This window comes from Rutilus rutilus (assembly GCF_951802725.1).
Source record: "Rutilus rutilus genome assembly, chromosome: 9".
In the NCBI taxonomy this organism is placed as follows: Eukaryota; Metazoa; Chordata; class Actinopteri; order Cypriniformes; family Leuciscidae; genus Rutilus; species Rutilus rutilus.
In genome coordinates, this window is record NC_140223.1 from 23,786,279 (window position 1) to 23,808,530 (window position 22,252).

The following is a 22,252-nucleotide window of genomic DNA, read 5'->3' on the forward strand; positions in this document are numbered from 1 at the left end:
ATCCAGCGGCCCAACCAGCGGCACATCCAGCACCGCAACCAGCGGCCAATCCAGCGGCACAACCAGCGGTACATCCAGCACCACAACCAGCGGCCCATCCAGCGTCACAAACACCAGCTCACCCAACTGCACAAACATCAACTCAACCATCTGCACAAACACCAGCTCAAACATCTGCACAAACACCAGCTCACCCAACTGCCCAAACAACGGCACAAACAACGGCACAACCAACGGCACAACCACCGGCACAACCACCAGCACAACCAGCAGCACAAGCACTGCAACAAAACCCAGCACTTATATTGCAGCATTTCTTTCACCTATGGGGAGTGTGGGACTGCCTGGACTTCTAATCTACATTGTCACCTACACTGCATTTCTTAAACTCTTCCACCAGTCCTGATAATCAACACCAGGAGTTAAAATTACCTTTGTTTGTCAAACAGCTGAAATCTAGATGTTTTGCAGATAATTACTGCTCTGATAAATACTTGCACACTATAAAAAAATCTAGAAAAACATGTATGATTATATAAAGAATTCAAAAAAAGAATAAACACTTTAGTTGGCACTTTTAAAAATTACCTTGAACATTCAGAATGGTTAAGGATGGGTGTATGTAATTATTAAGAGGTATATGTATTTGTCATATATAACAATGTATATAATGTCGTTTAATGACATACTACAGAGTGATACGTCAATAAACAGTTAATGAAAGTTGCTTTTCTGCTATTCTGTGTACTTATGCAAAGCTTATTGAAGACTGTTTGATTCTTCAAATATGCACATATGACTTGTGTAATCCTTAAAGAAAGAGAACAAACATGACAAACAGGATAAAGGAGAATACAGGAGGAGTGAAACACTAAAAGAGCATAAATCAAAAATAAAGCTATTACCTGCGGGCAATGTAGTAAAATACAGGATTGCCATTCTTAGATGTTCCAGCTTGGTAAAAGATGTTGAGGGTCTTTAAAGCTTTAAATTCCTCCTTCTCATGGACTTGATGCCTGAAAAACAAGAAAAAACAAAACAATATTTTTTATAAATTAGGTTATAGATTATAAATTAGGGCTGCTAATTTATTAAAAGCACAATTTTAAAAAAATATTAGACAACTATGTATTTATATACTGTATTTTCTATGTATTTATTTTTTTAAAACCCACAACAGAATATAAGATGCAGCGGGCCAAAACACAAGTCGCATCACTGTATAAGTCAGATTTTATTATTACATTCAAAAATCATATTAAAAAACAGGTAAATAAAGCAAATACCTTATATATATATATATATATATATATATATATATATATATATATATATATATATATATATATGTGTATTTTAGTCCCCTCACTCCACAAAAAAGCATTCAAATTTAACAGTATACAGAATAAAAAGTATAAAATAGACCCCAATTAGTGCCATTCATAATAAACAACATTATAAAACCAAGCCTAAACAAATTAAAAGTGAAACTGAATTACAGGCGTGTGGGAAATGCACTTTACAAATAATATTAATGTGCTTTGCCTAACAAAAACAAACTGTAAAAGTTGATTATGAGGAGAGATAAAACTGAAACTCACAAGAAAAATCATTTCTGTAATCTGTACGAAAGCAGACCAGTTTTTTCTATTTCACAAACAACTAACTTGAGTTGACCAACATTTACCACCAATTTAACATTCAGAAAAAGTAATAAATGATAAATTATATTTTGATAATTAAAATTACATTTGATCAACAGCCTTTTTTAAATCCATATATTATTTATAAATAAACAATATATAGAAAAATACAAACAAATATATAGAGATGAACAGATACTATAATTTCCAGACAGAGAAAATGTCAGAATCACACCAGCAAAAACATGCTGTTAACTGGAAAGCTCAATTTATATGACAATCTTTACTCTGGCTATATCTGGGTAAAAACTGAAGAGAAAAGAAACACTAGCTTTTGGCAAAAGCAAGAACAGTCACCTTGTCATAAACTCCTCAAACTTTGAGCTGGTGAGGTTGAGGCTGGACCAGTGCGTGTCAGCAACTGGCTTATGTTCAGGGGGACCCAGGTACGCCAGGAGGGTGGCCATCTTGTCAAATGGTCTACGACCCACTGCCTTGTGGTCCCTATGGTTTAAAGTTTGATTACAATATTTGTATCTGTATTAAGACATTACATATTTTTCCATATTCAAAACTATTTTACAATTTACTGTGGAAACAGGACAAAGTTTGTATCTAGATGGGTTAGTTACTAAAAAACCCGGATGAAGCATACAGTCCTTGTGTACCTTGTAACTGACATGACCTTCTTTGTATATCTAGAAGCTATCTTACCTGTTACTGGAAAGGTATTGGCCAATTCTTTCCTGGTTGTTCCATAACAGACGGTGCAGGGCAAGCACGTTGCCGTCACTGATAAAAGACAAACTATGGTTCACGGAGTCACTCGGCGGAGAATCAGATGCAATATCCAAGAAGAACCTACCACAACAAAAATTCGCCATTTTGAAGCCCAAGGGTCAAGAAGTTTTTGAGAAGCAAATGGGTTTAAAACATAGCGTTTCAAGACCAAATAAAATCACAACTAGAGTTATGGCTTTTGTACATATCTTCAAGTTTTAAGGCCACATATATGCTTGCATACCCCTAAACGTGGCAAAAGTTACTTTTAGCAAATATGCATATTTAAAATGTAAAGTTTTTCTCTTCCAGGTTAAAGGATCAAAAAGTATTATTGAACATCACAAATATAGTCCAATTAAGTGCTCTCTGAAAATACAGTTACAACACATGCCTCTAACTAGCTACTAAAAGCATATATTGGTTCATTACTATGACCATTTTAATTGTGAAAATTATAGTGTTCAGAAGCTTTTTTAAACCATAAAGAGATAAAGAAAAAAACGGGTAGTTACGATACATATTGTGAGAAACAATCAAACCTTCTGGCTGCATCAAAGTTGCTTTTCACAAAATCATTAAAGGGCCGCATATGCTCTTCTTTTGTAAAGAGAACATGATTAGCAATGCTCTGGAGAATCTGGAGGAAAAAAAGAAAAAATACTGTGGCTGAAATATGTATTTGTATATGTAGAAATACAAATTTTGCTATTAACTGGGTGTGGTATAAATCAACATTTAATCGTGCCAGTTAGTCATCAGATGATGAAAATGAAAGATCTGTATGAATCTGGCATAACTTTACTCACACTTACCTTAGACATGAGTTTGAGGCCACGCTCGATGCGAGGTGGGGGTTTCTTGTCTAGGATGCCTGCCTCATACGGTGATACGATAGCTGGGTTAATGAAGCGCAAGAACATGGCACTTCCTACTGCACCAATACTGTTCTGAGGAAACCGCTGGCTGACCACCTGCACAAACGGATGGAGGAAAGCAAGAGGAAACACAGTTGAGTGCCGGGATGATAAATGACAGGAACAAGTCAAATTCTTTTTGATATATTGTTGATAATTTAATACATCATGATCATTTTTATTTAAAAACAACAAAAAGAAAAGAAAACGAATCTTTTCAATAGGTTTATAAATCAGGAAAGGATATAATGAAGAACAAAATGTGTGAATGAAAGAAGGGAAAAATAATTTATATGTCAGGTAAAACAGGCTCTAAAAGAAAGAAAACAGTGTCATGAGACTTGACACTATACAGTATTTGTACATTTAAAGACGTCATATAATGGTACATGCACTTTTACAAGTTGATTGTACTGAAATGTGTGCTGTCAATCATAGTCCGTGCGGACCATGTTCTCAATATAATTCATAATCCCACGTTTATAATGAACAACGCGTTATGGTTATTGTGTTATGGTGTACGCACAGAGGGGCGGGGTGAGCAAAGCTCATTATCATTTAAAGACACATGCACTTAACCGGCGTGCTGAAAACAGAGCTGTTTTTGACCAGGTAAAATGAGTGTTTTCTTACAATACTAATGAGAATTTTTAATTAAAGTATATTACAAACTTTTAATTTTGACTCTAAAGAATCATATTAGCTTGTACAAAAATGGCATTATATGACCCCTTTAAAACTAATAATCAGACGTCAGACTTGTACATGTACATAGACAGTACTAATAAACATTACCACAATCACATTACCACACATTAAACAATCCCTTACGAACCAAAATAAATGTTTGCAGAACAATGCGTGACAGAGGATACACACCCTTATGTACAAAACTAGTACAATGTGTGTCTGCAGTTCCACCGCACCTATAATACAAATCCTTTGTAGAGGACTGAATTATTACTACTAGGGCTGGGTATCGTAAAAAAATTTTTTTATATCGATACAGATACCTTGACTTCGATACCAGTTTTATGAAATCCGTTTTAACAACATAAGTTAAATTTGTTCAGTTTGTTGACTTTTTTTTTCAGACTCACGGACTCATATAGGCCACTGGTGGGCAGAATATATGCCGTGAGTCGCACCCAAGCACACACATAAAGCTTGCCACAAAGCACTGGCAAAAGTAGCCTAATGATATTATGAATGTGTCTGGAAAAAATAGCAAGGAGACATTAATTGTTTATTAATAAACTAGTGTTTTCTGAGTCAGTGTTGGCTGCAAAGATGAAGTCAATGTTGCTGACTCGTCGTCATCACAGTATAGTGAATGCGCGCTCACCTATAGAGAGAAATGCACCTTACATTTGGATAACATAATCAGAGTATTTGTTTTCGATACGAATTGGTTAGTTTGAAAGTAGACATTTCAAGCTTTCTATATGCCTATTTCTCATGTCTGTGAGGTAAGTAGCCTGCTGAGTTTCGGTTCATTTATGTGACGCGCTCCAGTTCTTCTTGCAGTCGAAGACAGAGCACCTTTCTGCTCTAAAGTTTATTCCATGCTCTGTCAAGTGCTTCATCAGATTTGCCATGTTGCCGGTCTTGGCAGCAATTATGTTTGTCGCAAATATTGCATCACGGGCTGTTGACATAGAGCCTGGTGAAATGTAGCCACACTTTTGTTCTTTTCCAGATCTTTTACATCTATGGGGGTTGGGATGCTTACACACTATAGCCTCAGGTGAGAGGTCACTGGGAGTAACCGGCGTAAACTAGTGTTTTTCCTTGATGCCTTGCCACACCCAATCATGGTGCGTGCTTATTGGCTCACTGACACTGACAAGATTAACCCTTTAGTTATCGAAATTTGGTACCAAACGACAAGACATGAAACTCAATGGTAGCGAGGCAATTCGGTGTCTAAAAAGTAACAAACTCCATACCCAGCCCTAATTACTACTAATTATACTGAGACTTAAAATAGGCTAAGAAGGGTCTCAGCTTTCTTAGTCAGTCACTGATCAGAAGAAACCTCTCATGTGTAAATTTGCAAAATCTAATTATCATCAAGGGAATAAACTTATTCTTTGTGTATCATTTTAAGATAATCAACAAACTGACAAATATGGCGGTTTTCCATTACCAGTACCAGCTCGACTCGACTCGCCTCGACTCGGCTCGGCTCGCTTTTCGCTCCGTTTTCCATTGCAGATAGTACCTCCACAATAGTACCTGGTCGTCATAGCGACGCCACAGGAAACTGCCGTGACTTAATCTTTTACGCGAGACGCGCGAGACACACCCGCTACCTACACACACAGGACAATGGAGGAAATCGAGTGTATGCTGTTTTTGTTGTTTTTTATTCAGGATACTGCGTCTGGCGCGTGCAATGATGACGCAGTGAATAGTGACGATTCTCTCTGACCAATCAGCAGTCTGCAGTGATTTCACGTCACATTTTAGTATCGCCTCAGCCCGCTTAGAACCTCGCCGGAGGTGGTACGAAAAAAAGTACCAGGAAGCAGGTACAGGTACAACTTTTACACAGTGGAAAACCAAACAGAGCCGAGTCGAGTCGAGCTGGTACTGTGTAGTGGAAAAGCGCCATTATTGAATGTGTTTACATGCACCAATTTTACGCTTGGTAATTTTAAAATATCATGTAAACACATTTTCCTTGTGCTTTTTAAAAATATATATTTTTATGGTAATCAGTGTTTTATTGTTCTTTATTGTAAAAAGCATATTAAGCAATAAAAAAAGACCATTAAAATGCAACATGCTTTATAACATCATGATCATGTGGTGAAGGTCCCAGCAAATGCCAAAGAGAAAGGAAATGAGAAAAATACAAACAGATACACCATTACATACATTATTATACATGCATATGCACCAATGGTTTCTCAAAGTGAAAACATGCACAACCATTGACTTGAAGACGACCCATAGAGCACATGACAGAAGCCAGAGTAGCGCCAACATGTTCATCAGATCGTATTTAACGCATGCAAATCACTTAACACCTTCATTAAAAGTTTTCCAAGAAAGACAAGATTCTTCCAGAAGACAAAATACAGATTCATAATGTTTTCTTATTTAAAGTATGTACGCTCTGAGAAGGTAGACCAAGTCAGTACCAGGCTCCAGGACTGCATATATGTAGATATTGCAGTCTTCATGTTAGAATAGACCTTAAACCCTCACAAAGAAACAGTCTTCTGCTTTACCGCAAGACATAGAAAAGCTGAACTGATCCCACCTACCCGCCATCACTGACCCAGTCCACAACGGTAAAAAAAAAGAAAAAAAAGGTTGGTCCAAAGCAGTACAATTATTTTGTTTATCTCTGCGTTTTCCCCACTATGTTGAGTTGAAAATGGACGTGTCTTCGTAAGAAAACCATGTTTACACAGGTGTTTCTGAACATGTTCTGGCGAAAAACAACTCAAAACCATGAAAAAAAAAAAAAAAACATAATATATAAAATAATATATTGAAAAGCAACACGTTGCATTTATGGTATGAAGAAACCCAAACTAATAATAAATGGCAGCTAAAGAAAAAATTAAATGCTAAAACACTTACGGATTTTTTGTTTTCCTTTTTTTCTTTAACAGTGGCTTTATTCAGAAGGGAGTGGCAAGTAGCCTACAGGGCAGAGATGAGCACAGAGAGGTCACAGCAGCTACACAACTGTACTCAGCACAGCCACAGTGCATACAGACACAATGAAGGAGCAGACAACACAACCACTGCCTTCCTAACAGCTGATCTACCAACAGTTTCATTCATTTCAGGGATTAAGAAACACCGGCTGATGCCTTCCAAGCAGAACGTAAAGCAAAGGCTGCAAAGATACTACAGTGGAGAAGGGAGAGCGAGCTTTCGGCCCAAGCAAACAAAGTATGAATACACAAAGAGCGTGAAGATATTAGCGGAAATGAAAGACCAGAATAGGTGTCAATGAGGATATAAGTGGACCGTGCAGAAGATAAAAGGAAGTGTGTAGCAGGACTGATGGACGTAGCTCATTTGGTAGGGCGAGTTATCGATATTTTCATTCTGTTATCCCAGAAAGGAAAGACTGTATGTTTTAAATGTGTGCATCTACTAAACGGAAACCTTTAGGAACTCACTAGCATAGAGATGACCTCCAAGCTATCTAGATGCCACAAAACTTTCATTTTGATTTAATGGGGACTTACTGAGCCAAACATCACAACCGGATCCTCGTGATTACAAACAAGACAAGAAAGGCCATGAAAGGAAACGCCAAGAAAGGAAAAGAAACTACATGTAATTAGAAAAGAGGAAAAGAGAAGGTGTTATCGTCATTCAATGCTTTCTTTTCTGTTTAAAAAAACAAGTGTATGGATCACCGTCCACAAGATGATGCCCTTGACAGAGTATCTGAGATGTGGCACTTTCGCAGGAAAACTTGACATGTAACACTAGTTACACTAGCTACACAAGTTACACTACCAGCTACATAAACACCTCCCTCAATTTTCATAATGGAAAAAACCCTAAAAAGAATTATTTTTGTACACTCAAGTAGAAGCAACTTAAAATGTGGGCTGGATACATTGTTAAGAGTATATCAATGTAGAAATGTTAACTTCAATGCCAAAGTCATTTGTGTGAAGTGTGATATATCTATACGGTTTATTGCAGCTGGGAGAATTGTGATTTGTACCTGCTCATGACATTTAAACTATCACAATGCATCTGCAAGCAATGTTCAAATATGTTTGCTTACCAAAATGAATCTGTAATGTCTGTTGTTGCATGTAGAGCATGGCAAATGATTCAGGAGACCTTTTATGCCATTTGAAATCATTCTCGGATACATTAAACTTTAATGCAGATACTGGAAGTAGAATCATCCACCATAAAATGTAATTAGTTTAAAGTCAGTATCAAGAACAGGTCGTAATGATTTAACAGTAAACTTTTTTTGCACTTTGAATGCCACAGTCCCACACTTCTTTAAAACATGTCAAAAAAAAACTTACCAACCCCAAACTTTATGAATGGCAGTGTATCTGAGGAAAACAATCTAATAAAACAAAAACAAAAAACTGTCTGATATATTCGTTCACAGGCAGGCAGAGGTGAGCAGTAGTGCAAGAGGGGATAAGAGCAGTTTCTCTTGTTAGAAGTGACTGGAAGACTGATCAGTGGATGCCCAAGCATGAAAGACAGCCTCAATGCAGTCATTCAGAGGATGCAGTAACAGTGGTAAAAAAAGAAAGAAAGTAAAGCAGACTGGCATTAGGCAGTGAGCATACCTGATACAGACAGTGGCACACACTGCGCAGCTGTGGAGGAAACTCGCTTGAAGAGTTGATGATGGCCAGAAAGAAGCGGTCTGTGATTTGCAGCAGGTTCTTCTGGTTCTCCTCTAGGTTCTCCGCTGGTTCGAGCCTAAAGAGAAGAGTTAAAGGGCACCTATTATGCAAAATTCACTTTTACATGGTGTTTGAACATAAATGTGTGTTGGCAGTGTGTGAGCAAAACCACCCTAGAATGATAAAAATCCACCCAGTGGTTTTTTTACAATCTCAATAAATCATAAGCACTGTCTCAGAATGAGCTGTTCTCAGATTCGGTGCAATGTGACGTAGAATTGCGCAAGCCCCTCCCACGACTCCTTGATTGACACTGCTGTTTGAGCCTAGACCCGCCCTGAGTGAGCTGGACACAGAGTCCGCCACTGTTCGAAGCTGGATTTGATAAGCGATTGAGGTGTGTTGTTGTTGGATGTAAGAATGAACACAGCAGTCTTCATTTACTCTCGTTGTTACTCGAGGATGGCTCTGTACTGTTTGTGATCCAGCTTACGGTCTCCAGAGCGACAGGCCTAACGTTACTGACCACGGCAGAAATGAAAGTGAGAGCGCGCACTTTATGACAGCTCATCGAGTCGTTTTACGGATATAAGGTTTACCAGTTTATTTAGCACCCACTGAAAAGGTGTGTATATATTTGTTTACTGTTAGTTGTAACGAGTGTTTTGTGTACTTCGCTGTGTATGTTGTTGATAATGAAAGGGAGAGAGAGAGAGTTTATAGATAAGACTTTAATACGCACTTCTTATACTGTGTTTATTCAGGTCTTACAGTGATTCTCTGGAGTAAAACTAACACTCATCTTTTGTGTGATGTACAATAAACTTCACTGAACTCATCAGTATAACGTTATTTTGGTCATCATTCGGACGGGGTTTGCTACAGCAGGCTTGTATTAATAGTGGATAAAAGCAGATGACAAATAAGTTATAACCATAATTAAACTACACTATACCTGTTCTATCTCATACAGCATATATTCTCTGGCTCTGTGGGCATTATTGACCGACGCCGAGTCGAAATGAACACCGCAACTCAGAGTTTCTGTTGAGATTGTCCTTCTGGTTCTTCTGAGCGCGAGCTCGTGAGGCTCCGCCCCCTGGGCCGGCAGCAGCAGTTAATTTGCATTTAAAGGGCACACACTAAAACAGCGCGTTTTTCTGAGCCCCCAAAAAATGACAATTTAAACATGCTGTAAAAAATGATCTGTTGGGTATTTTGAGCTAAAACTTCACATACATACTCTGGGGACATCAGAGATTTATTTTACATCTTGTGAAAAGAGTCATAATAGGTGCCCTTTAAAAAGTTAAAAAATTCGGAAGAATGACAACCATAAAAAACCCTCTGTACTTTGAAGAGTTTTTAAATGTACAGCATGAAGAACTTCATCAAAAGTGAAATGAAAGCATGGCCTGAATAAACCGTGTCAACAATATGAGTTTAACTAGGTAAACATGCCTGGTGGGGTCCACTTCAAAACTGATCTGCTGCCACTCTGGAGTGGTGATGATTCCTTTCAACAGCGGTTCCAGAAGCTTCTGTAGATATGCAGCTCCATACACCTGCAAACAGGGTGCCAGGCTTTAAGTGCATATACACAATTGTTCAAAAGTTTGGGGCCATTAAGATTTTTTTTTTTTTGCTATTATGCATCTTCTGAAAGAGTACAGAATCTCCTGATCAAAACACAGGCGAAGAAGATATCAGCGATAAAGACAGCAATACCATACGTAAGCATATGCATATGTAAAATATTACATAGTATAATATAATTACATATATTTTGTATATGTAAAATATGCATAGGCTGACAAAGAAAAAATGTAAACTAACGTTGTTAATGGACTAAACCGTCTCCATCTATGTTTTGATCATCGTTCTGAATCCAATCCAGACGTAGTTTTTGACAAAAATGCATTTTTGCTCAAAATGTTTTTTTTTTTTATGAAACTTACTCACATTTAAGTGTTGATAAACAAATAATGCATGAAGCTAGAATAAAACAGGTTTTATTGTTTATTGATTTATTGCTTTTTTGTTGAAAAGCAAGAGGTCCTTTTCTTTCTTTCTTTTTTTTGTTGATATATTGCATATTCAGATATTCATACAACAATGTATTCTGGGGGTCATGAAACTTTTGTGAAAATGATCAAAAATAATGGCAGTGGCTGGCAACTTTCTTCAAAACCACTGAGGGGGAAAGAGTTAATAAAAATCTAGCTGTTCACAGTTTGTTCATATTAGTTCACACTCACAGTGCATTAACTAAATGCTAATAAATACAACATTTGATTTTAACAATGTATTAGAAAATGATGAAATTAACAGCAATTAAGATTAATGTATAAGTATTGTTAGCTAATAGTTCATGTTAACTAATGAAACCTTAATATAAAGTGTTACCAATTTGCATTAAATGCATTTAATTGATTAAAAGTGACATTTATAATGTCACAAAAGATGACTATTTCAAGTAAATGCTGAAGTTTCAATTTATCAAAGAATCCTGTAAAAAATGCAGCATGGGTTCCACAAAAATATTAGTTATTTAGTAAATATTAGTTGCAGCGCAACTGTTTTCATCATTGATGATAATAAGAAATGTTTCTTGAGAACCAAATCAAAATATTAGAATGATTTTATACAATTACAAAACAGTTATTTTAAATTGCAATTACTATTTCAAAATATTACATTTGACTATTTTTGATCAAGAAAATGCAGCCTTAGTGAGCACAAGAAACTTTCAATTACATAAAAAAACCTTCCTGAACCCAAGCATTTGAACGATAGTACAAATCACAATATCAGGTCAAATAAATATTTGAGTCTCTCTTTGGAATATTTTGGCAAAGACTGCAAAGACTTTGAAGACTGAAGATGTTCTATGACTGCCACTGTTTCACGTTACCTTAAAGCAAAAGGTCATAATCTTGCTGGCTAAGCTGTTTCCTCTGAAGAGGGTCTGCATAGAGTCGGCCAGCTCCACCTCTTTTGAGAACATATTCCATAGCAGCTGATACAGCAGATGGCGAGAGTCGAACAGTGTCACCAACACCCTGGCCAGCTCATCCTGAAAACCATCAGAACATTGAGCACAACAGCTCTCCAATGACCAACAATACACCCAATGTCTCTTAGTGAGCAAAACAGTGTTAAAGGGATAGTTTAAAAGCTATTTGACTTTTATCTTTTACAGAACAAAAGAAGATATTGTGAAGATAACTGGGAACCAAACAACAATGGACCACGTTGAATTCCAGTGTATGGACCAAAAAAAGAAAAGAAAAGAGTTCTCTCAAAATATCTTCTTTTATGGTCCACAGAAGAAAGTTAGTCAAACAGTTTTGGAATGACATGAGGGTGAGTAAATTATTTTTTGGTGAACTATAATTGTTTGGCCATTTCATAATAGCATGGAAAAATACAAAACTACATAAACAATTCACACCGAATTTTCATTATTGTGTAAAAAAAATGTTTTTATATTTTTGAATGAATTTTTCAGCATCTAAACCCTAGCCGAGTAAGGAAAAAGATGATCAAAACATGACATTTCTAACTCAACATGATAGTTTATAAACCTTTAAAACCTTTTCATGATTGTTTTTTGAATAGGCCTAATTTTAAACTCAATTTAAATGTTCTTATTTTGTCAAAACTGTAAAGTTAAGCAGAGTTGTTAATATCTCTCACCCATTGAGAGCAAGGGACCACATTGGCCAGTGCCATGGCTATAGGCAGTTCGCCCTGATCTCCCATCATGGTGACCAGCTCAACAAGTCTCTCAAAGCGGTCTGCAAGCACAGTCTCTGCGAGTGTGTCGAACTCCGTCCCTTGCTGGAGGATCTTAGTGAGCACCTCCATAAACGTAGCCCGTGTCTGCAGGTCCTTATGGTACCCTAGACCTGTTCAGAGATATCACAATCCTTTTTTCTCTTCACTCATAACGACTCACCAATTACAGTAAGAATCAATGATAATGTAAGTGCTTCTCACCAATGGAGTGCATGAGGCCGCTGTCCACATTGGCGTTGAGCAGGTTAGACATGGCCAGCACCGTGCAGTGCCGCAAAGATGCCAGTCGTCTAGACATGCCACGTTTCCGCCCTGCCACCTGCTGGCCGTCTTCCTCGACCTCGCTGCAGTCATTCAACAGGTTCATGAACAGTGTGAAGTATCTAAAGGAGAAACAGAAGAGATGACTGCCCAGAAAACAGACCTTAAAGAGGCCATTTTAAACCCCCCCCCAGAAAAACACCTAACTTATTTTTCACATTTTTTACATTGTTTCAGCAGCATAATAGGTCCTCTTTAAAGGGCAAAACTAAAGAGTTGAATGAATGAATGATCCTACTTGAGGAAGAGCTGAGATTTGGCCTCCATGAGCTCGACGCCATCACCCTCCTCAGGCTGCAGTGGAAGTCCAGCTAACAGTGAAACCACTGCCTCCATACTCGCTTGGTCCAGATCTCTGTATGAGATGTTTGAATAAACACAGAATGAGAAAAGAACATGCAATTGGCAAAACCACAGGTTTTAAGAAACTAAACATTTAATAAACGCTATGAAACTGCAAAGGCGATATACCGGGTCAGACATTTGATGTCATCGTCCGCTGCTTGATTGGAGGTTCCCATCACCCAGTCTGTTAGGTACTCCACCATTTTATTTCTGAGAAAAGCAGCAAAGTTAGACATTCCATAACCTCATGATTCACAAACGAAATGATCACAACAAATCAAATGAAAATATAGTTTTTTTTGTTTATGTGACAAAACAGAGATAGTGAGAAAATGCAAATCAGAGATGGATGAAAATAAAACTTATTACAAAAACAAACTGAAAAGAACACTTTTGTTGAGCAATGATGCCTTTAAAAAAAAAGAAGAAAAAAAAGAAGAAAAAATGGCTTTTTCCTTCACAGGAATAAATTAACATAGATAACAGTTATTTTAAATTGTAATACTATTTCACAATATTACTGTTGTTACAGTATTTTTGATTATATAAATGCAGCCTTGGTGATCATAACAATATTTATTTCAAAAACATTTTAAAAATACTAGATAGTGTAAATATACCTGAATTTCATCTCTTGGCAGAAGGAGAGGTCGTCCCTGCGTTCCATCATCACCTCCACTAGCTGACACAGCTTGGTTTTGATCTGAATGGCATGGACAACATTCCCTAAAATGCGCACATACCTAAGAACAACAGAAAAATAAGAGAGAGAGAGAGAATTAAGAAAAATCTTCAAATGCTCTTTTCATCAAAACACCAACCATCCATGCAAATCCAGAGCTGATATTACTAAACTAAAATGAATAGCTGAGCATATGAAGGGGTAAAGTCTTACCTAACCAGGTTGAGCATCATGGTCTCAATGCTGGCTTGACCGAGATGCTCTGAGCTTCCTTCAGTGTGACTGTCAAGCAAGTTCTTCATGATGGCAATGGTCTGCTCTACAAATAGTGTGTTCATGTCTGTAATGGGAACCTGGAGAAGAAAATAATTGAATTCAATTAAAATCCAATTTTTTTTGTGTAAATCGTTCGTAAAGCCGTTCTGACGTAAATGTTCGGATTCACGAAAATGTTCGTATTTTCAAAATGTTAGTTGGTACGACAGAAATGTACACCTGCTCCCTACAACGTCTAAATGGTGCGTAAAACATTTGAACGTTCTGCGTTCTAATTTAGGCAAACTGATGACATTTGATGCACTATGTACAACAATAATATTTCACGAGTTGATCTGCCCTGTCTTTTTTGTTTTGTTTTTTTAAACTGTTCAACCTTGACTAATAGGCAGCACTCGTCACTGTCATTTTTTACCCAGCCGTCCAATCACAGTGGAGGAGGGGCGGGACAAATACTACACCGACCTATCATTCTACTTGTACAAGACTGAACAACAATGGAGAAGTTAATCTTGCTGTTTACTGCATTTTTATATTTAGTAATATTCTTCAAAATTAGATAGTAGTAACACATTACTGCCATGGATATTCTGTATCATAGCAACCAAAATATCTGGCTGTTTTCCGTAGAGCACCAGGCATTTTTTAGCTGGCTAAAAATGCTTTGGTGGACACACGATAATTGAATATTTATTGCTAGGCATATGGCCAATTAGTCTTTTTAGCATTTATGCAATATACTGGAGCCAAACCTGAGAAGGAAGTTCAGAAGATTCCACAGTGTTCATGGACACGCAATTTGCGTAGTTGTAACTCATGGACAGGGATTATGCTAATTATTAATGAGCATGAACGCACACCCTATTTCAGAATGTTTGGAATTCATTAATATACACACGTTTAACTGTTATACGGAGCATTTGTGAATCCAGAAGAGAGTTTTCATAAAGGTCCATTTTATGCGCAAATTACTTCGAATTTGCTCGTATATTTACGATATATCAATTAGGCCCATTGTTTTAAAGCAGCTTTACAGAAAATGTATGTTTATCTGTGATCAGAGGTGACTTTCCAAGTAATGTCCAAATGGCAATGGACAGATAATACAAATCATTTTTGTATTTTGTCAGTTTGATAACATGTATTCATTTAGGCAGAAACAACAAGTTGTGATAGTAATGATTACAATATTAAGAAAATTTAGCAGTTGTGTTTGTTGATTCAGAGATGATGCTGATAATATTACATCAAATGAAAAGTAACAAACATTTTCTGGTTCAATGCATGTCAGAACATTCTAGATTAAATAGATCAGAGTGCTGAGTGGACGCTATTTAAAAAGACTGCATAGTCTGGATTGATTTGACAACAAAGGTTTCCTGCCACCTTGTGTCCAAAACTATGCATGACCGGATTTTAGGGAAGGCATTTGAATGCTGGTTAAGTTTAGTAATGTGTTGTATCTATTGTTAGAATAGCCAGTTTACTGAATTAAAAAAATGTAGCATTAATTTAGGAGAATTTTAGCAATGTGAAATTTTCACGACAATTAGTGATTTTGTTGTACTGATTTTACATTCATTTAATGCATTTAGTAAATATGATAAACTCAAAGAATATAGTCAGTAAAATCAGTATCAAATAATATAAATACATTTTGCATAAAATTATTTAATACTATAATAAATATTAAATTTATTATTTCATTGATAAATCTTTCTTTTTTACTTTAATGTTAACAATTTCTTTGTAAGACTGATCTTTATATTCTGAGTATGTTCTAACATGATATCTAATTCTATGTCATAGCTAGCATCTCTTACCGGACCCTGGGTGTCAAAAAAACGTCCGATGCTGTTGCGTAGCTTGTTGAAGAGCATGGGGTAGAGAGCTGGACTGAGCTCCAGTCCAACAAGGTCTTTGACGTTGGTGCGAATCTGCATGCCCACCTTCTCATGTGTACAGACCATCAGAGCCAGCAGACGCTCTAGAAACCTGTTAAGAGATGTCTCGCTGTTCACTTCACAAGAGCCCATGGAGATCATGGAGCCCTTGCGTTCGGTCAGGGGGCCCATGGGAGGGCTGTAGGTGCCTAGGCTAGGGGTGCTGCGCTGCTGGAGACAAACCCCTCCGAGGGCACACAAGAAACCTGTCATGTTGATCCACTCCTGAGGACAGAGAGAAAACATTTAGCAGCGGGGGTGGGGAAACTATATAACTGACTGATCAAGTCTAGTTTTAACTACCTGTCCATCTTCCACTTTGTTTTTCGGGTGGTTGAGTATCTGTTTAGTAGCCTGCTCCCATTTTGCGTGTGTGTCTTCCCATGCCTAATATTGAAAAAGATCAAATTTGAGTCAACTAAAGATAAGAGAGAAGTTGAGAAAGAGCTACAATAAAAATTAAAATCTGAAACACGCATATGTAGACACACACAATGATATCCTCACCTCTATGTTTCCAGCTGTTGGGTGCTTTATCCTTCTTAACAGTGCCATCACTCTCTTTTGAAGTGTGTTGCGTCCTGAACGCACAAATGAACATATAGTTTAAGGGCTGTTTTATTTTGCAATGAGACCAAGAACCCATGCCATGAAACATTTTTAAAGGGGTGGTTAATTATGATTTTACTTTTTTAACTTTAGTTAGTGTGTAATATTGCTGTTTGAGTATAAACAACATCTGCAAAGTTACAATGCTCAAAGTTCAAAGCAAAGGGAGATATTTGCTTTTAAAGAAATTCCTTCTTAAGGACTACAACAAACGGCTGGTAGGGACACAAGCTTCCTCCCGGGTTAGTGACATCACAAACCCTAGAATTTACATAATCCCCGCCCCCGGAACACGATTTATAGATTAGCAAGACAGAATATGCTAATCAATGACTAGAAGATAACTACACATAAGATACACAACTTCAGCAAAACATTCAGAAACGTCCTGTTGCATTCTACATGTTGTCACTTCTTGAGTCTCTCCATCTTTCTGATTTCGGTTTGAACATAAAAGGCTAAAAGTTTTTGAAATTTTGCTCCGCAAAAGTCGTTCCTATGCCGTGAGCAGCAGCTCATTTGCATTTAAAGGAACAGACACAAAACGGTGCGTTTTTGCTCACCCTCAAAAATTGACAATTTTGACATGTTATATTAAAAATATCTGTGGGGTATTTTGAGCTAAAACTTCACATACACACTCTGGGGACATCAACGACTTATTTTACATCTTGTGAAAAGGGCATTACACCACCCCTTTAAAACAATTGAATGATTCATTGTTCCCATATCAGCATCAAATGCTATATTTGTGGCAATAAATAAAATAAAAATCACACCATGAAATAAATAATGTTTATTTTGCCATATCAGTATGAAATGCTAAATCATGACCATTTACTTAATTAGCCATATCAGTATGAAACGCCATGTTCAAAAAAATGTATTTAGTCACATCAGTATCAAATGCTTTATTCAAAAATAAATAAATAAATAATTGTATTTTTATCTTTCAATGATGTTCCGTAGCATTTGATAGAAAATCAGTAAAAAACATAAAAAGTAACTTTTTTTTTTCTTTACAGAACCTTAGATCACAAGGAGTCCATGTTCACCTCAGTGGTACTCGACCTTAGCTGAATTTTGGTGGAAAGATTATAGTGTCCTACAAGTTTAAAGCTGGTAGTTTGATTCCATGTTACAAAGACGGTTAACCACTAACCTGTAGCCATCATATTGCTGACGGAGGCGAGCTCTATGAAGGTGTTGTAGTTGGGCAGGACCGTGTGCACGGGCAGCTCGTCCACACTGCAGCGGATGTCCGCCTCCTCACAGAGATGCCGGAAGCAGGACATGGCCACCAGCACAGCCTCTGCGTCAGGGCTCCACAGGAAGGTGTAGAGACACACCTCCAGCTTGGTCTGAGCCTGTTTGCTGATGGGGATGAGACTGCCCTGTGTGGCACACTCCTGCAGACCAACAGAGCAAATAATGAGCTTATTTCATCTGGGTGGACAATTTTCACAGAATTCAGGATGAATATTATTATTATTATTTTTTTTCAGATAGATTTCGGTATCAAATTTTGATTTAAAAACATTACTGATGCAGATTTACTGTTTACAAAAAAAAATTACAAAAGGTGACTTTCTATTAAATATTGTTCAAACATCACATTTTATGCGTAAAGACTTAACTAATAATTCTCAACTAAAGAGCGCAGAGCCACAGGCTAAAAATCAAGAACCTGATATCAGTTATGATTCTCTCAGATGAAAACGGTTTACCTTGTTCTTTAAGAGAAACTTGTTCCTGCATATGAGAATCTCCCTGAGCCACTTTAGTATCTCTGTACTGTTGATCATCTGGTGTCCAATCAGCTTCTTACAGATCAGAAATAAGACCTGAGAGCTGAGATGAGAATAAGGAGAATATAGTAAGATAATCTTTAATCTTTCGCCCACTTAACAACTTTAACAAACCTTAACAACATGCCCACCTGATGTCCCAGAAGGTCTCAATGGGTGCGTCAGGGTTCCACAGCTCAATGGTTTCTGGCTGATGTAAGACCAGCAATGCCTGGGGGAGAATGAGCAAATCACTTGTTTTAATAAAAATTCTCAATTATAAGGGGTCAGAGTAGCAGTGATATTTTAGTATTATTTATATACTAATACAGTATTTATTCATATTTTTAATTTTAATTTTAGTTAAAGTTTTAGTCATTTTGTTATGTGCTTTTGTCATTTTTAATAGTTTTACATATATTATAATGCAATAAAGTAATAATAACATAATACTAATGTTATCTAGCGTATATTTAAATAGAATAACTATTCAAAAGCTTACTGTAAACAGCAATGAGTAATCACGTCATCTCCATAAGAACTTTACCATTGGCCCTAGGGGTGTAAATCAGAGCCTTCATGACGATTCGATACGATACCGATTTCTTAAGCCAACGATTCGATTATTTCCGATACTTCAGAATTCCCCGCGATACGATTCGATACGATTCAATACTAGATATTTTTACATGATATCTATTAAGTTTCAAATAAATCAACAAAAATAATAAATAATTTGCCTTTTATTGAGAATACAGAAACAGTATTCTATTCACATAATGTGTATGTTACACTATAGCAGTTGTGCTCAATGCACTGCAAATAGAACAGTAAATATAACAGTTTTCCTTGATTTACCCTGGTCTTAAAGTAAAAAAAGATGACTGTGAAAAATAGTAGAATTAAATAAAATACATTTATGGTGAGATTACTACATTTTATTTAATGGGCTTTATGCACAGCATTGGACAAACTGATTAATCCAGGTGTGCCTGACCACCTGGATTAATCAGTTTGTCCAATAATGTCAGACAGGAAACAGAGGCCCTGCCTGAAGTTCAGGAAGTAGTGCAGCTGTGCATAAAGCCCATTAAACGCATTTATGGTGAAATTACTACATTTTCAGGTCAATCTGTGTTCATTTTGACCACGAAACATGCGCTGTTAATTCAGCGTTTGCAGCACAGCAAAAATAGACTCGGTGCGGAAACGATCGCCGCACTGCTGTATATTCACCGCAACTGGAACGGATCGATGGACCGCAACCGCGTGCAGTGTGAAAGCTCTAACCTGTTAACATGGGTACGGAAAAAATACGCACCGCATACGCACTGCAAACGGAGTATGTGTGAAACGGGCGTTACAATAAAGTGCAATCAGACAAACGGCAACATCTCTTACAACTGCTCCATCTGTTTTCCTGGTACCAAAATACTTCCACACCCATGACTTGACGCCGACTGGAGTGTGTAACATTTCACTTTCATTGCCAGCTCGCTCTGACGGTTCCATCGTTCTTGAAAGTCACACTCAACAATGTGTGTGAACATAGATAAGACTGTGAAACGTAAGTAACGCGTGTGAAGTAGAAGACAATAATGAGCTTAGCGCCACCCGCAGCTTAAGAGTAGGTTGTACGCATATGTCGGAGGGGATGCTGAAAATAGACAGGCGGCAAAATAAACACATTAATCGATACTCTTGCGGACGCATCGATGCATCAAATCGTTGGCTGTATAATCGATGCATCGATACGAATCGATTAATATTTACACCCCTAATTGGCCCAAAGCAGACTTCTTACGTGCTCATACGGTAATCTTCATTCCAGGTCCACACAGAAAACATTACCGGTAATTTATAAAATTTTCAGTGATAAACCTATCCTTACAATAACTGTTCTGTTAATAAACCTCTGTCGATCTAACTATCCGTGGGTGGGGATACAAAAATGTAGAAATATAATCTGTAGTTTTCACGAAAGCCCTGGAGCTGTCAATAGTCATACTTTCGGTGACAAATAAATGGACATTTCTGAATGAGAATGATTGAGCATTGTTAATTTATATAAACTACTGACACCGTAACAATGTCAGTACATTGCATAGTAGTGAGGGACACTATGCATAAAGGATGGAAAGAGGTACAAATAAACAAACAGTCATACCTCCATGGCTTCCTGGGAATGCTCAGCACTGTGTGTGAGAGGAACCAGCTGGACCAGACCTTTGATGAGCTCAGCTGTGCTGTTCTGGATCTCTTGACCAGGTTTCCCTGGGTTCTGATGGTGTGAAAATGCAATTAGTCAAGTCAAATTTGATCAGAATCATCCTTAAACAACAACTCTGTGCTAAGTTTACATGTAAACACACTATTTTATCCAAAAATCACAATTCACATCAAATCACGTAAAGGAAGGAGTGTGAAAAACGAGAACGATTTTTCTACGAAAAAGTTATCTTTATATAAAAAATAAAGAATAATAAATCCACATGTAAAAACTAATCTGGATAATCCAGGATTTAAACCAATCAGAAAACATTTAGCCTAGAAAACACAAACACTGTTTGATTAGAGCTTCTTATGAGAATTAAAGGAGCAACAGGTCTAAGGTGACATGCTTAGCTGTTCTGACATTAAAATACTTTCTCCAATCCTAGCGTAATATGCTGAGACATATGCTGATACAAAAGGTGACTCATAATAATATAGATAAAAATCTAACTGATTATTTAATCCATATTACAGCCCTTTACTCACATGCAGCATTAGTCTGGGGTCAGCGTGAATGAGTTTGACCAGCGCCAGCAGCAGAGAACGCGAATCAAGGTCTGTGGACTTCTCCTTGAACTTTAAACTAGTTGTCATTTTCTCTTTAAATGTCAGACTCTGCAAGAAAAAGACATGCTATTTATACATAATGAACTGTATGGATGATAATGTGTCTCAGTGTATAGAATTGTCTTACTGGTGTCATCCTCAGAGGTGGATGGGCACTGAGACTCTGAATCACTCGGCCCAGTGTGTCTGCAAACATGGTGCGCAGTTCTCCTGAGTAGCAGTAGATGGCGTCAATCTTCGGCCACCAGTCCAGGTGAGACTAGCAGGAACATGAACATGAAATATTAATCATCAATGAACAGCACAATGAAAGCACACTTCTGTAGTGAGTTCTCACTGAATGCGATTTCATTGTGAAAGTTTTAATAAGGCATTATTACTGATGGCTCCCCTAACATTATTATACAAAAAAAAAAGTATACTTTGTACATTGTACTTTTATACATACCCTCATATACGCAAATTTCATCACCAGAATAGTATGCGTGTACTGCATGCCTGCATGATTTTTGTACTTTGAAAGGCTATGTGTTTGACTGTACGCATATGCTAGCATACGTGTAAAACAATAAATAAAATAATAATAATAATAATAATTATATATATATATATATATATATATTAGTGCTGTCAATCGATTAAAAACTTTAACTAGATTAATCACACATTTTTTCTGTGATTAATCGCAATTAATCGCAATAAAAAAAATGTTTTTGTACGTTTTTAATATATTTTATAATGTAATAATTTCACAGTTAATCAAATTAATGTAGAAACAACATAAAGACTGTATATTTTAAATATTTTTTTAATGGCATCTTTTTATGAATGAAGGCCAGTATTACTGATATTAATACAGCTACTGATTTTTTTTTTCTTTTTCACATTTATTAGGCTTCAAAAATATAACACTTTTTAATTTAAGTGAACTTAAAACAATGCTA

General features: G+C 36.9%; 1 protein-coding gene across 4 annotated transcripts in view; it reads right to left on the minus strand.

Moving 5' to 3' along the window:
* The window catches only part of nf1a (neurofibromin 1a), an 87,269-nt gene that overhangs the window by 47,097 nt on the left and 17,920 nt on the right, over window positions 1-22,252 (minus strand). For 3 of the 4 annotated variants that reach the window (XM_084418165.1, XM_084418166.1, XM_084418167.1), the window contains exons 12-35: window positions 21,436-21,567; window positions 21,228-21,356; window positions 20,635-20,748; window positions 18,620-18,699; window positions 18,408-18,531; window positions 17,843-18,089; window positions 16,579-16,652; window positions 16,375-16,458; window positions 15,952-16,296; window positions 14,066-14,205; window positions 13,791-13,913; window positions 13,297-13,380; window positions 13,064-13,180; window positions 12,706-12,887; window positions 12,403-12,614; window positions 11,618-11,779; window positions 10,165-10,268; window positions 8,644-8,779; window positions 6,938-7,000; window positions 3,239-3,397; window positions 2,966-3,063; window positions 2,358-2,504; window positions 2,001-2,147; window positions 906-1,016 (exon numbers count right to left, since the gene is read on the minus strand). In XM_084418165.1, the coding sequence (XP_084274291.1) occupies window positions 906-1,016; window positions 2,001-2,147; window positions 2,358-2,504; window positions 2,966-3,063; window positions 3,239-3,397; window positions 6,938-7,000; window positions 8,644-8,779; window positions 10,165-10,268; window positions 11,618-11,779; window positions 12,403-12,614; window positions 12,706-12,887; window positions 13,064-13,180; window positions 13,297-13,380; window positions 13,791-13,913; window positions 14,066-14,205; window positions 15,952-16,296; window positions 16,375-16,458; window positions 16,579-16,652; window positions 17,843-18,089; window positions 18,408-18,531; window positions 18,620-18,699; window positions 20,635-20,748; window positions 21,228-21,356; window positions 21,436-21,567 (3,314 nt within the window). The remainder of the gene's footprint in view (window positions 1-905; window positions 1,017-2,000; window positions 2,148-2,357; window positions 2,505-2,965; window positions 3,064-3,238; window positions 3,398-6,937; window positions 7,001-8,643; window positions 8,780-10,164; window positions 10,269-11,617; window positions 11,780-12,402; window positions 12,615-12,705; window positions 12,888-13,063; window positions 13,181-13,296; window positions 13,381-13,790; window positions 13,914-14,065; window positions 14,206-15,951; window positions 16,297-16,374; window positions 16,459-16,578; window positions 16,653-17,842; window positions 18,090-18,407; window positions 18,532-18,619; window positions 18,700-20,634; window positions 20,749-21,227; window positions 21,357-21,435; window positions 21,568-22,252) is intronic. The other variant, XM_084418168.1, reaches the window with a different exon arrangement.